This window comes from Musa acuminata, chromosome BXJ2-1 (assembly GCF_036884655.1).
Source record: "Musa acuminata AAA Group cultivar baxijiao chromosome BXJ2-1, Cavendish_Baxijiao_AAA, whole genome shotgun sequence".
Classification (NCBI taxonomy): domain Eukaryota; kingdom Viridiplantae; phylum Streptophyta; class Magnoliopsida; order Zingiberales; family Musaceae; genus Musa; species Musa acuminata.
Genome location: NC_088338.1, coordinates 57,970 through 73,636, shown reverse-complemented (window position 1 = coordinate 73,636; position 15,667 = coordinate 57,970). Strand labels below are relative to the sequence as shown.

Here is a 15,667-nt window from a genome sequence, read left to right as displayed (position 1 = left end):
ATTAAGTACTTAGCCGGAGCTGTGTTTTTATTTGATGGGAAGGAAACTGCTCGGTTTGTACTCTGATCCATGCTGTGCAGGTTTATCGATGGAACTTTGTAGAAATACAGTAGTGAGCCTTTGCTCCATCTATTTTTGAGTGGGAAATGAAAACAAATTGTCATTTTTATCTGCCCATGCCAAGCTTTTTGTTTCCTCGACTTCTTCTGTAGTACTGTTGTGGTCTGCAAAATACAATCACTTGTTCCACCATTCATCCAAGCATCATCCCACCTTAAAAGATGATTGGTACCTCAAGGCTCGACTGCCAAAAGAGAAGAATGTTGCCCAACATTGGATTCTGCCACCGTGCTGCAGCGTATCACGCGTGCTTGTGAGAGCGTGATGGTATCCGCCAGTGGTAACTGAGCGATGTCAGAAAGAAAGACTCGGGAGAAGGAATACACAACAAAAACAAGATCATGAAAGCCAGTTTAACTTGTAAAGAATTTTTCAACCTTTTATCGAGGAAAGGGAAGCCAAACTCTGTACTGGTAAGGTGGTGACTGAGAAATCAAAGCTGCAAAAGGAATGGGGATTTCAGGAACACATACGAACACGAGTACTTTTCAGGAACAAACATCTCCAAGAACTTCACCTCTCAAGAAAAGTATAGCATTTTGAATCCATCAAAGAGGAAACAAACGAAAGCATGTCCGATAAATAGCCAAATACTTGCAAAATAACAATACCTTTTTGCTACTTGAGTTGCATCATATAAGAGTCTCCAAAATAGTGCACTGCCATCCATGCATTTCAATACTTAATAACATATTTCCTGGTGTCATGTAACAACTCAAGCAGATAGTCTGAATTTTGACATAACACAGCCATAATACAAACATTAGAAATTCTATATAGAAAGTGAGATTGCCTGTCTGTTATATACCATGCAATGGCCATTGCAGTTTTTATCATTGAAATTAGATATGGAATTAACCATTGAAAGCATTAAAGGAGCCTCAAATGGTACATCTGCTTTGTGGAGGCTTGGAAGGTAATCTACATGATTTAACTATTACAAAGGCAAAAGAAGAACAAAAAAAAAAGTATTTCAAAATACAGACTACACTTGCCTGTGATTCAGCCAGTTCAAACAAAGGGTAAAATTGTGCAGAATGAATTCTGATGTTCTGTTTGACCAAAGTAACTTTTTTAAAGATTTGTCAAAGATATTTCTACTTTGGTCTGAGAATAGGCAACAGACGTACAATTTCACATTATGACTAGAGTTTTATGCCAATCGCGCCACATGTCAACATCACAAAATGCATCCCAAGAATTCGTCCAAACTTCATCCTTAGTTCGTGCTTTACCTTTCTCCATGGAGTCTTAATGTGCCATCAATGATGTTCCACTTCAGTTTAGTTCCTATACTTGAAAGCTCCTGCAAATTCTAGTGTTAAGATTATTTTGGTGCTTAAGCTGAAAGAGCTTCAGAGAATGCAAACATCTGCATCATTACCTACATAACAAACAAAGAACTGAGTATCAGTTTTAATGTCACCATGTGTAACTTTACGGAGAACACAACACAGGTACACTAATCACCCCCGAAAAATTTTAGTGGATGTGGTCTCTCATGGGCCTGATGTCTGAGATGGCACATATGGATCCCAACCATCAGGCCTTATGAGAGATGGCATCACCCCTAAAAATTTTTAAGGATCCACCAAGATAGCAATGTTCCTTCTTCAATGAATACTAGAAAAGTTATTTTATTTCTCATCCAGAAATTTTTGAAGTAAAACTTTCTGTTTAGATTAAAAAAACCTTTCATAGATATTAAATTAATTGCAGGATTTGGTGAAACTTCTTGTAAATCATCATCACCTAGAAATCACATCATCGCTGCTTAAAAGGGACTTATTTCACGAGCCAACTTCAATTGCCACTCAGGAACCAGGCGTCGCGCTTTAGGTGCTGTAGTGTCTTTTGCAAGCGCAACTGCATCACCAGCATGGATGACGGCAACTACATCTTCAAGAAGATCATCTCTACCACCTCTTAGAGGATCCTGTAAGCGAATGCCTTTGGTATTAGAAGTAAAGCAAATTTAAAACTAGAGTTGAAACATAGATAGTCATCACTTCCTGTTTTATATTTGTTCACAGAAAAGAAAAAATATGTTGAAACAGAATCCATGCAATTAATACAAGGCTCATAGGTTCTGCATAATGATTCCGGTATGTAATAAAAATTAAAAGACAATTAATTGCTTTACTTGATTAGGCAGAGTTCCTTTTCTTCTGATTCACAATTTGACCTATGAGTAGGGCAAGTCTTCAATTTCAAATCATTCCTAAGTCACTCTAGCATTCACTAATATCCTGATCTCTATTATTTTTTTGTCATCTCAAGTCCTGCTTCTCCAGAAAGTCCTAGAATATTTGCAGTTCTCTTCCGGGTCCAGATTTCAGCTAGACAATTTAAGCCTCCTATCAAATGGCACGTATTATGCCAGAACTGAATACAAGAGATCTGGGCCTCTCGCTTGGTACATACTCAAAGGTTGGTTCACTGAAACATGGATAACAAGACCAAGAATTTGGCATATTAATTGCTAGTGAATGCAGGACAGTAAACAAATTGGAGGAAAAGAAAACAACAGGCTGCAATCTCAGATTCAATTTAATTTAATTTTTCTTTTGTCATCTCAAGTCATGCTTCTCCAAAAAGTCCTCGAATATTTGTAGTTCTCTTCAGGGTCCAGATTTCAGCTAGGCAATTTAAGCCTCCTATCAAATGACATGTATTATGCCAGAATTAAATACAAGAGGTATAAGCCTCTCACTTGGTACATACTCAAAGGTTGGTTCACTGAAACATTGGATGCCAAGACAAAGAATTTTAGCATATTAATTGCTAGTGAATACAGGACAGGAAACAACTTGGAGGAAAAGAAATCAGCAGGTTGTAATCTCAGATTCAGTTTAATTTTCACAAATGCAAGCTGCAGTCAGAGTATACAAGAAAATAGACTGGCAGTATTGTAAAGGATTCGAGAGAAAATTTATAAAACATAACTCTATGGTCAAACCATTTGACAGCAAAATATCATGAAGAATATAAAGGTCAAGCAGCTGCAGCAATTAAGGAAAAAATAAAAAAAAGAGGACAAAGAATAGACAAAACAGGAGATGGAAAGATGACTATTTCTATTTATTTATATTAAGTACTTGCACAAAGCTAATGCCTAAACCATAAATATAACATCAATATTACATCCCTATTTCTGTTCTCGCTGAACCCTGCAAACAGAATCTTTTCAATAATGATTCCTTCTGAATAACGACTAGTAGAACTCTCCATAAATGGTTCAACACGAGTAGTACAAGATAGGGAGACATCAACAAATTCAACGCAATACTTCCTGCCATAATTTTAATGGAAGTCACCCACATGGGAGTTTAAATCTACTTGAGATGGGTAAAGCAACCAAGGATAAACAGAATAACTTCAAGAAGGTATAAGATAGAGTTTTGAAGAGTTTTTAGGACTAAATTTACTGTTATACTGCTGTTAAAGCACATTAACTCAGAATAAGGAACATTGTTTCACAAATTAGACCTGTATCAGTCACTGATTGGATACCGGTGGTGTACTGACACATGGTACACTAATACATAATGATACCGATGTCTCAAAGAAAAAGAAGAAGGAGAAGAGGAAGGGATACAGAAGGAAGATGGAGGCGGAAGGAAGAAGGCAGCAGACAAAGAGGAGGAAGAAGCACAAGGAGAAAGAGAAATTTGGAAGAGGAGACAGTGGAGTAAGAGGAGGGAGGAAAAAGAGAGGGAAATTCCCATAGATTCTGCAATTAACAGAGGGAAAAAAAATAATAGAAGAGAAAAGACGAGAAGCATAAGATGACAATAGATTATAGCAGAAGTTGCACTCCTGAGGGCAGTAGCAATTGAAAATAAAAAAGTGAATGGCTCAATTACCACGAATTTACCTGCAAAAACAAATCAGTGTGTGTCTTGCCTTCATACAAGATTAATTTAACTTGAGCACCAACACTCCTGAGGGCAGTAGCAAAGTTTTCACTGCAAAATTAGGTAAGTTACTCATAAAAGCCCATGGAAAACCTTTAGTCCAAGTAACATGATTAAGTAAAAGTTGGATTACCAATTAATATCATTTCTAGAGGTAAATCCATATCCAAAGATAAATAAAATTAACTATAATAATTGTTATGGAGGCCATATGTATGCAGCATTAGTGAAACCTCACTTCTCATGTGGAGAATTATGATAATGAGCACCTGTCATGGAAAATTATGACGAGAAATTGGGTTTGTCTCGAAGGTCAAATTTTGAACAACACAATATGTATTAAAACAAAATGGATAGTGCTTTGAAGGAATTCAAACAGCCTTGCTCTTAACAAATGAGGTGAAGTTTAAATGTTGTATATAGATCCATAAAGCCGACTTAAATTCTTTAGTTTAAGCTTGATGGTTCTAATGGTCATAATGATCACACAAATATAGAAAAAATCCTGATGCCAACAAATTTACCACATTCACCTAGCATGTTGATTGGTAAAAATCAAAAAAATCAAACAAAGAGTCTCTGAAACAAAGCACTTGATATGCAAACACAAAAAATGACTTGGTAGTACAAAATGTAGGAAGAAGAGCTATTGGGATGTGTTGAAGTGATATTCTTGTGCCTTAGTTGTGGATGCCATAATATTCATGTTTCCATACTGATAAGAATTTTCAGAAGGAATCTGACGCTTCAAATTCATTTTCAATTGAGGCAATCTTGTTCATTTGACAAGTGCTTATTCCTTCTCGTAACAGTTTCACCAAGACCAACCTGGCAATAGAGGGTATTGAATAGTCTCCTGTTCCATGGAAAAGGATAATCTGAGGCAGGCAGATAATAGCTGGGTGAAAACTTTGGTCCTGTACAGTCAATTCTGGAGAAAAACGCTGTAAGGACTGCTCCCCCTCCATTATGCTGTGATAGAAGTTTTAAATTGTTGTGTGGGATAATTACATGTGAGTGACATTCAGAAAAAGATGGAGCACAAAAAATAACACTGACCAACGAAAGGAATGTAGAATAATTACCTGAGAAAGATGCTGCGGTACAGGCCACGTCTATGGACATGATCGACCAAGTCAAACAAGTTATATCTGTCAATTGAAGTTTTGGAACAATTTTTTACAATTTTATTGAGTCATAAAATTGATAAAGCAATTTAGGATTTAAGCTAAAAATATATAACAGCCAAGAGATCAAGTTGTCTTTGACTTTGCGAACCTTTCTCTTTTATCAACAGAATAGTCCTAGCTTAAATTCAAGGGAATAGTTATTTAACATCCAGCATATGGAAGAGGGAATAATCAGTTCTTCCAAACTATTGAGAATTGAACTCAGCATAACATCAATGCATGACGGAATTTTCTTACAGTCTATATGGTTCTATGCATCAGCGGGTATGCACCACTGTACTTTACTTATAATTTTGAATTATTTTAATTTCTAATTGGAAATAATATCTATTGTAGGTGCTCCTTATCTTGGCACCTCTTGGATTGAATTCCAAGGATTCTATGAATTAAAGACTCCTGGATGTATTTCTTAAAAAAGAAAGAAATGTAGCTCTTGCCCCCACTCTCTTAAACTCTCTATAATGTGATAATTTTCCATTTTGTGAATTTTTTTCTTACTCTGGATTTAAGGTGTCCAATACTAGTCTTTATTTAAGCATTGTATATCACTGGGATGGATTTTTGAAGCAGCCAAACACACTTAATGAAAATAATTATCCTTAGAGAGTCCGGATATATCCTTCCTTTAACCTTTTTTTTTTCTTTTACAACTTTTAATGCATCTCTATAGTAGTTCCCACACTTCAATATTATGCTTACATTTTTTACTTGTTACTGTAAAACTATTATCAGGTTATAGATCTAACTTCATATACTTCAGCTACCATGTTTAACTACTACAACAATAATAAGATGCGATGTCACAGCTATTTGGGATAAATCTATGTAAATCTTTTTCCTCTATTGAGCTCTAAAAAGCAATACCGTTGTCATTTTTTTAACTGCTAAAATTAATTTACTGCAAACATGTGCTTTGCAAAATTTTAAATGGTATATACAAAATATATTTCCAGGAAGAAAATAAAAAAGCATCAAAAGTACTAATCATTGAAGACATGCTATTTCTAAAAGCAATTCGGTGTAATTAAAACAATACAGGAAAGCTAATAAGCAACATGTGCATGTTATAATTGCATCTTTTATTGTTCTTTTAAGGTTGACAAAAATCATGCATGTTATAATTGACTAGAGAATGTGCAGAAATAAGCAACATGGTATATCTTCATAATGTGTCATCATGATCTGTAATGAAGAAATTGAACATCCTGCTGGATTATGAGGCTATGGGCTAAGACAAATTCATTTGCTAGTATATCTTGTGATCTTCAGACTTGAACCATGGAAATTATAATATCTTAGCCACCAATGTGCACGTGCTGCTACCAAGCATTCCATAGATGACACATCATATCATATAATTTAGTTGGGGAACTTGCCAAAATATAGAAGCCAGTTTTTAGTAAGAAAAAACCATCAGAACCCTCAAAGAAGCACAATAAACATCATGTTCATAATATAAATGGAAAAACAAATTTTGCATGGTAACAAACTTAAGAAAATGTGAAGAACTTCATAGGAAACCAATTAAAACATCAAATACTTAAATACTTGCCCCCCAGACAAACCAAAATAAGTTTTTATTTGGGACATGCTCCAAGAAGTGTTTTCTCCTTGATGTTCTCTCAATGCCTGATCAACAAGTGCGCAAGCAGCAATATGTGCACCAGCTGATTGTCCCATTAAATGGATCCTATGATTTTAGTCATGAATAGGAAAAATAGATATTAGATGCAGCAAGATGGCCATATAATCCAGTGCACATGGAAAAATAGCCCTGAAGCAAATTAAATCCCAATATACTATAGACAACTTTTAACACTTAGAACATAAGATCCGATTAAGAATACTAGAAAGGAGATTGATCAACTAAGTTCTTATTTGTCCTAAACATTAATATATAAATTTATTTTAAGTTGGATCAATCACCGAACTGAGCATGGAAAAGCTTAATTAACTTGATTTTTACATTGCTTTATGTAAAAAAACTTATTAATCAATCTCCTTATCTACAGCTACTTTCAATAAAAAATTAGAGTTATTAACTAGTTGGTTAAATTATAAGTTTGAACATCAAATAGGTTGGTCATATGATCATGTCAAATTTGCCTAGTAGAGCATGGTTCAGCGACTATTCCTTCCTTAGTGACACCCATTATAGGATAACTAAAATATAGCTTCTGCTAGCTTATTCATTCACTGAACAGAATTAGGGACATGATAGGCTTGCCTCCCTCTCATAGGAACTGTCTATGGTATAAGTTTTATCAAGATCAATATGTGCATTTTGTACCAATAAAAGAAGCTAATGTGGCTGATAATAGACAATTCATAAACTATGTACCATGTAAAATGAGGGTGAGCAGGTTGCTTCCTTAAGACTTCAATGAGGTTAACATAAGTCCCAGATACAGCTTCTTTATTCATAGGGTAAGGTTGTGTCCTTTGACCTTTCTAGATCCTATACCGGTGAAAGTCTCATGCATTAGACTTATCCTTTTATGTAGTATGCAGTATGCACTATGTAAGACATGTAGCCTTCAAGTTGATTTTGAGCTTTCGAAGCATTAAACGACAATGTTGTCAAAGGCACTAGGTGCTGAAAGGTGTCAAGGCTCTAAAACATTTGAAGTGCTAAGTGCACACCTAGGCGCTCACCAATATAAACAGTGATTTAAAAAGCATTTGGCACCAAAAGGCGTCAAAAACACCCGAGGCGCTAGGCGCTCGCCTGAGCGAAGCGAGACGCTAAAATATAAAAATATATAATATAATTATTTAAACAAAAATATAATATTAAATTAAAAAATCTTACAAAATCATAATATCACATTAAAAAAATCACAAAAATTCAAAACAATAACAATAATTTCAAATAAATAAAAATTAGCAATATTAAAATCAAAATAATATATTATTAATCTAATAAATAAAAAAATATTGTTACTAGTTTACTGTTAATAGTATACTATCGAGTCGATGTGAGAAGAGGTAATAGCGAGCAATGCCAGCGGGAGCGGGAGAGGCGAGCCGGGAGCGGGAGAGGCGAGCGGTGACAATGGCAACGGTAGCAGTGAAAAGCGATAGTAAGAGCGGGAGCGGCGAGCGACGATAGTGGCAGCGGCAATGGCAGTAGTAGCAGCGAGCAGCGAAAGCGGGAGTGACAAGCGGTGACAGTGGTAGCGGTAGCGGCAGTGACAGCGGGAACGGGAGTGGCAGCGGTAGTGGTAGCGGCAGTGACAGCGGGAACGGGAGTGGCGAGCAGCGATAGTCGCAGCGATAGTAGCGAACACTGGGAGCGATGACAATGGCAGTGGTAGAAGTGGCAACAGGAGTGGCGACAGTGGCAGCGGTAGCAACGAGCAACGGCAGTGGGAGAGACAGCGACGATTGAACCAACTAAAGCACCGAAGACCGAACCAGACCTAAAACGCTGGTTTGGTCACCTAGTTTAACCCGAGCGCTCGCTCGAAGCGCTCGCTCGAAGCGCCCGACGCTTGGGCTCGGACGAGCGCCCAAGTGACGCCTCTTTGAAGCGCGCCTCCTGAAAATGAAGCGAGGCGCTCGGGCCTCACCTCGCCCAAGCGCCTATTGAAATCACTGAATATAAACATTATAAAAAATATAATTAAGGAGAAAGGCAATAATCAAGATAAAAATTAGATAAAATATGAATTTCATATCATTTCATAATCAAAGTATCACTAATAAAAGATTGAACAACATTCATTTAAACATTTATACAGCATTAAATTATTCAATTATCCAAATATAGTAAAAAAAAAGAAAATTAACATCAAAAGTCCAATAAACCTAGCTTGACAAATTCAATACATAACACATTTCATAAACTAGTATTAACAATAATTAACTATTATTAATTAGTAACAATCATTTGGTGGGAGAGGTGAGCTGGCTTACAATAGGAGAAGAAGAGAAAGAAGAAGCAAAGAGAGAGAGAGAGAGAGAAGGAGGTCGAGGGAAGAGAGAGCAAGAAGGGGGTTGTGCCACTGACCGTCGAAGCTATTGAGTGCCATCGGGAGAGGGAGGAGGCGATGAGTGAGAGAGATCCATGATAGGGATGCATCGTCGTAGGAGGTGGAGGAGAGAACACAACAAGGGGCATGAGAATTGGCACCACTGGAGGGCGAGAGGGATGGAGAAATGCAGCGTGAAGGAGAGAGAGAGGAAAAATAATAAGGTACCTCCATCTTCAAGAAGGGAGGTCCGCTGGAGAGCCACTCGCCTTATGCACGATGGTCATCGACTTGCACATGCATTGGAAGCTGAGATCCGACTACCTTACGTGTGCATGAAGATGTGGATTAGGTTAAAGGGCGGGAGGGGGGCAGGTGGAGTGTGTAATGGCTTATCTGGCTTGGTTGAACCAAATCAATCAATTTGGGCCAGGCAAGCGCCTCGGCCCAAGTGCATGCCTAAGTGACGGTCAATTAAAGGCACTCGCCTGAACCCGAATTGAGGCATTTGGGCCTCGCCTGACCTCACACGAGGGCCTAGCTGAGTGCCCGAACGATATCATTGAATGATAATATCATACCAGTCCATCGAATCATGTAAGACTAGTCAAACTTATGTTAACAAGAGATAGCTATAGATCTAAATTAAAAATTAGTAGATATATTTTCCTTCACTTTTAGCTATTCAAAATTCAGGAGCATTTTTAGTTCAACAATTCTTTATAGATAAGTTGCACTAGTTAGCACTACATAACAAATCACTGGAGGGCAAAACTAAATGAATCTTCAATCATCAATTTCTCACCATATTCAATCTAAAATTTTGTACATGTTAATTTATGGTCCAGATCTGGATATAGTAGATAACTAATATTATTACCTCTTTTCACTCTTCTTTCTTATTTGATGGGGCTAATATCCTTGTTTGATACCCTCAAGTAGAGGTTTGATATAGTGGCACACAAGAAACTAAGTTGACATAGAATTTCCTATCAATCTTAAAAAATAAACTTCATGCCAAACTCCATCAAGCAGTTAATGTAAATATCTTTGATGGTTTGCAGTTAGCAACCCTTACAAGCATAATAAGTATCATGACATAAAACCCATACCGGTTCGGATCACCTCCATAGTCAACAATATTGTTGCATATAAATGAGATCCCTTGGGAGGCATCTTTTATCATATCACTTATTGTCCCTTGAGGAAAGTTTCTACAAAATGAAAACCTCAAGCTTGAATGAAACATAATATGGTGCCATCAGGATCAAGCTGCATATATAATCTCAAATGTAGAACTACAGTTTATCTTTGAAGAGCCTCAACGTTACCTGTAGTCTATGCATGCAACTATAACATCCCTTTCTGCTAAACGTCTCCCTAGCAGAGCACCCCATGCTTTATAGCTGAAGAAAGAAAAGATGATACCTATTAAATAGTTAACAATGTATCAGAAATTATGTTACAAAATTTCCAGTGCTATGTCATTCTCAACCATGTGTAACTCCACTCACCCAATGATCCAGGCCCCACCAGTTACAAATGCCACAACTGGCTTAGGTGTGCTGCCATTAATAGGCAAATACAGATCCAAGCTGCAGAACGAAAGCCCTTTAGTTCAGAAGAAATGAGAAGAAGAAATACATGTTAGAGAGGAACACAGTTTGCAATTGTCTACCGATTTCTTGGTTGTTCTCCATAAATTACACTTCTGCGCACCTGATTCGAGAAAAAATAGTAATATCCGACTGTAGGGAAAGAAGAGGCATTATTAATTGTATAGACCAACATATGAACACTATCAAGTAAATTAGTAACAAACTTGTAACTTGTTCATGAAAAGAAATGTAAAAGATGGTCATACAAATATCTCATGCATCAAGTGAATTTCAGAGCAAGGTTTAGTAAGAAGAGCACCTTGTATAAAACCTGGCATAAGTAAGAGAGCATAAAAACCGAGGGCAAGAAACTTTGTAATCCACCGAGAACCAACCCTGAACAAATTTGAATAGAAACTGACTATAAAATTCCAGCTGGAATTCAATTAAAAATTTTGATGGAAGAAGAGAAGTAGAGCAGATATTTTGTATAAAAAGAAATAGTAGACAAATAATTTGAAATTTTAAGCAACTGTAAAAGAATGAACCCTTGGATGTTTGCAACCAACCAAATATAGGCTTCAGGTTTTGCAAAACAACACATTACCATGGAGAATCACCAAATGTTTAAATTTTAAAATGTTAAGCTTAATCAAGAAACTTACTGACTATATCTATATAAGATTTTTAGGGTGCTAATAAAATGCAGATTAATTAGCGAAGCTGTTCTTTCATCTGCCTCCAATATGAATAGAAGCTGTTGTAATAAGGTTTCGTCATTTACTAGAAAACTCAGCCTTTTTTTGGCGATGAGACTCTGCTAATGCTCATGTGTCCATCATCAAGTAGCATAAATCATAATAACAGATGAAACCTATATATTGCAGTTCATGGTTACACTAGTAGGTTGTTTGGGCACTCCAAATAATATGCCATCAAATTAGAGTGAATATATACAACATTATGTTGCACCATTCCATTATAAATCTGTTTAATCCATTGATTTCAAGAAGGAAATTCTAACCCTAGAATCTGGCATTTCCCATCAGGTAATCATGAAAGGGTGAGGCAAATTAGCGTACAAAAAATAAGAACAGGATCCATCTAAGTTAATAATGTCTTACCAGTCGACCTCCAAGCACTACATGGTTTAAGAAAGCAGAAAATTACTGAGATCCATACATCACGTCCTTATAAATCGGTTAGTTTATACTTTACAGAACAAACATTTAGGGTCTCGGGCCTATTAAATTTACGGGTCAATTTTCTTGGATAGGACTAAAGGCACATTATGGGATGAGCCCACGAATAAAAAATTCAAACAAAAAAACTCACTAATGAAATCCCAAAATTTGTACCCGAGGTATCGGAGGAGGATGAGGGTGAGCCGAGTAATGAGGTAGGTTTCCGCAGCGGCGTGGCCCATTTCTTGCCGGAAGGACGGGCGGCGAGATGGAGAGCCCAGCGGGGTTTCACCGGCCGTCCTCCTCCTCCGGCTGCCGGAGGAGCTGCGGCGGAGGAATGGCCTTTCCAGATCCATCTCCTCCGCAGCTCCGGCACCGTCTCCATTCGTGGCGGGACGATCGATCTCCATCGCCGACGGCCGAATGAGAGAGAGTCGGTTTGAAGAAGTTGAGAAGGCCAAAGAAAGCCGGGCCTTTCCTTTTCTTCGACGCATGACACTTATTGCCCGTATGCAATGATACGTATTACGAATATAGGCAACGTGGCATGGTACGAATGTCCGAATATATAAAATTTTGATCCAACAATAATATTTATCAGATTCACTGGTCAAGAATTTGAGAATTTTATGTGATAAATATTTAAAAAAATTATCTATTAATATAAAGATTCTTATAATTAAGTCTTACCGACCAAACAGACAGACGGGTAAGACAGTTGTCTTGGGTGGAAAAGCAAAAGCTGACACTCCCCTGACACGTGTCGACGATAGACGATGGATGGATGGATGGATGGATGGATGATTGAAAGCTGATATGTAGAATTAATCAAATATTTTTTTATAAGGAAAAAAAAACTTAAATAAGGATAACATATTTAAGGCTTAATTGAGTACATCAGACACGATCTTTAAGTCATATTATTAGCAAACACCAAGAAAATAGATATTGGAATCCATCGAGTAGGCAGGCTGTAATTTCTTGCCTAAATACAAAAACAAATTTGTGCTTGGAACACCTTTCACTCTGTTGAATTCAGAAATCATACAACCAGTTTGCCGGAGGTCAGCTGCGGCATGAAAGCTCAGGCGATTCTTATAACGCTGTCCGTCCTGCCAGCAAGAATCATGGAGATCTGCAGACCACGACTAAATGCCTGGTTGAACAGCAAGCGAGTCTGGAACTCGGAAACGAAGGGGAACCACGACAGGACAACGATCGGCACAAAGATTAAGAGTCCCATTACGTACTCGTATGCTCTCCCCAGCTCCTTGATGGAATCCCAGAATCCCGTCTTCTTAAAAAGAGGTCTGCATGCTTGCCCAATCTTGGCAAGTGACGAGGACAACAATGGCTGAGCATTAGGCACGAACATACTCATATCTGATGGGTGAAAAATGGAACAGGAACGCATGCACTCACCAAAAGGAGAAACCAGCCGGTTGGCATGAAGCCCAGCAATGCAGCAAAGACATCTGATATCGTCAGCCCACAGACGATGAATAACACGGTCATGACCGATACAAACCCGAGGAAGAGAAGACCTTTGAGGATGCGGAACATAAGTTGGAAATCAGTACCAAACCGTCGCCTCCCCATGGAAACCATCTGAACAGACAAAAGGCATGCCAGAATTAAGACAGCAAACTATGAAAAAATTACGGGCTTTCTGCATGCAGTGAAAAATAACTAGCTAACTAGGAGTGAATGTTATCATGCTCAGATCTTTTTCTTTGCTCGACATGCTATGAGTGAATGTTATCATGTTCAGATCTTTTTCTTTGCTCGACACAACAGATCATGAAATTAGTCATGCGATCATCAATCCTCATGTGTTTAGTGGATACCTTCAGAGCTGCTAGCACAGTCAACATCACCAGCCATGACAGTCCATAAACCTAGGAGAGAATGTTGGAGGATTAGAATGGTTGTAAAAGTAGTTCTCAGAACAGAACTAGTCAAGTTTATAACATGAAACGAATGATACCAGCACGCTTTTGCTGTGATGAGCTATATTAAGGTGGTAAACAATTCCATACTGGAAGAGCAAGAAGCGTAGAGCCAGGATGATCTCGAGAACGCGGCCACGTATACTGGTGTGCTTCAAATGCTCATGTTCACTCTCCCACCATGATTCCCAACTACTATCTATTGGAATACCAATCCCTCCACGGTTTCCCATCCATTTTTTCCAGTCTGTCCAATCGTCAACTGTCTTCTGCCAATCAAATCCAGAAGGATTGAATACAAAAGGTGCAAATAACCATGAAGCCACCAAAAACCACATAGAAAACGTGACGAACAGGTATAAAGTTGAGCTTCGATATGAATATCCATATACTTCATAGACAACCAACAGTATCAACAGTTCCAATCCTTTAACAAAATGGCTGCGGGAGTACATCCGGTAGTTATCAGCAAACTTTGCATGAAATACCACAAAACCACGACCTGTAGCTCTATATTTTGCACCTCCATGCAGTATTGTCCTCCCATAATAATGGGCTTTAGTTCCAAGCTGGAAGGTAAAGAAAACGGGGGCCAGTTGCAGCTGCATTAATATAAATTCACCAATAGCTGTCCGAAATCCCTTCTCTAAACCAACTTCCATTACCATCGGCAGTACCAGTAACAAGCCCAGTTGAAAGACCGATTGTGAAGCAAGAGCATTTTCAAGAGGCTTGCTATTTTGCTGAATGCGTGGATCCTCCAAAATTGACCTTTCTAAACCACTCATAACTAAATATAGCCGCCCATATAGGAACACATAGACAGTAAGTACAGTTACCTGAAATATAAGTGAAGGTATCATGTCATAATATCTCACAACAAACAGGAAGACAATTTTAGCAACCAAACTGAAGAACATAGGAAAGGTGAGTTCACTGTGGTTTAACATATTCCCTTGAATATTCATTTAGTATTTGAACCGAGACATACATAAAAAGGACTCTACCTGTCATCATGTTCCCTACATGTTTGTGCTCCAGATAACGTAACCTACTAAAAGTATAGAAAAGAACCTACTTCAAATTTCAAAAATCAACACTCACACTAAGATTTTGATTCCAATAATATAGTAGCAGGGGTAAGTATTATATTAGCCATAGATTTGATAGGAAAATAGCATCAAACGAACAGGCACATGATGATGCTTCGGATCATGCTCGAAAGATAGATGAGAACCGTCATCATTGGCAGTGCATTTATTGTGACTACATCGGCAAAGGTGGAGGAATCATCCAGGTAAAGATACATTTGGTCAGCGAGTATCCCAATGATGCAAAATGCAAGAAGGTTCCGATGGCGGTCCGTAAATTATTTTAAGAAAAATTACAACAGGCAAGGAAAGATACAATTAAAAACAAGACAAAAGCTGAGAACACATACTATAGGGCTACATAGGAACCGGTTTCTTAGTTAAACTTTAACTAATAAATCATTCCACGAGACAGGTCTTTGATTATGCTACACAATCATTAGTGTTAAAAGCCATCTCTTACTTGTAAATTACTACCCACAGAAAATTCATATATCTTGGGCAGGCATGGATATGTGCCTAGGTACCACCTTTAGTAATTATTGACGTATAATTGTTTTCCAAAAACATCGAAAAAAAGCCTCTTTCAACCTTCAATAGCAGTCTATCATAATATGAAGGAAGAAATATCTAAGGAATGAGTT

The 15,667-nt window shown here is 37.7% G+C and overlaps 2 protein-coding genes across 7 annotated transcripts in view; both read right to left on the bottom strand.

Moving 5' to 3' along the window:
• Positions 1–1,130: 1,130 nt before the first annotated feature.
• Positions 1,131–12,486, bottom strand: LOC103968464 (probable isoprenylcysteine alpha-carbonyl methylesterase ICME). Of its 2 annotated transcripts, none has more exons than XM_009381736.3 (12): positions 12,158–12,486; positions 11,119–11,195; positions 10,880–10,949; positions 10,716–10,796; positions 10,533–10,607; positions 10,314–10,415; positions 6,780–6,917; positions 5,123–5,188; positions 4,866–5,009; positions 3,998–4,088; positions 1,873–2,056; positions 1,131–1,504 (listed from the first exon to the last, which is right to left on the bottom strand). In XM_009381736.3, exons 1-11 carry the CDS (start codon positions 12,475–12,477, stop codon positions 1,895–1,897), a joined length of 1,326 nt encoding a protein of 441 aa, XP_009380011.2. In that variant the 5' UTR covers positions 12,478–12,486; the 3' UTR covers positions 1,131–1,504; positions 1,873–1,894. The 2 variants fall into 2 exon arrangements, with proteins under 2 accessions (XP_009380011.2, XP_009380085.2); XM_009381810.3 differs by having other exon boundaries at positions 1,131–1,426.
• A 385-nt stretch (positions 12,487–12,871) lies between these two features.
• LOC135598276 (callose synthase 7-like) overlaps positions 12,872–15,667 on the bottom strand; it is a 57,860-nt gene continuing 55,064 nt past the window's right edge. For all 5 annotated transcript variants that reach the window (XM_065091807.1, XM_065091808.1, XM_065091809.1 and 2 more), the window contains 4 exons: positions 13,971–14,771; positions 13,831–13,881; positions 13,406–13,591; positions 12,872–13,310 (listed from right to left, as the gene is read on the bottom strand). In XM_065091807.1, coding sequence (XP_064947879.1) covers positions 13,068–13,310; positions 13,406–13,591; positions 13,831–13,881; positions 13,971–14,771 — 1,281 coding nt within the window. In that variant the 3' untranslated portion in view covers positions 12,872–13,067. The remainder of the gene's footprint in view (positions 13,311–13,405; positions 13,592–13,830; positions 13,882–13,970; positions 14,772–15,667) is intronic.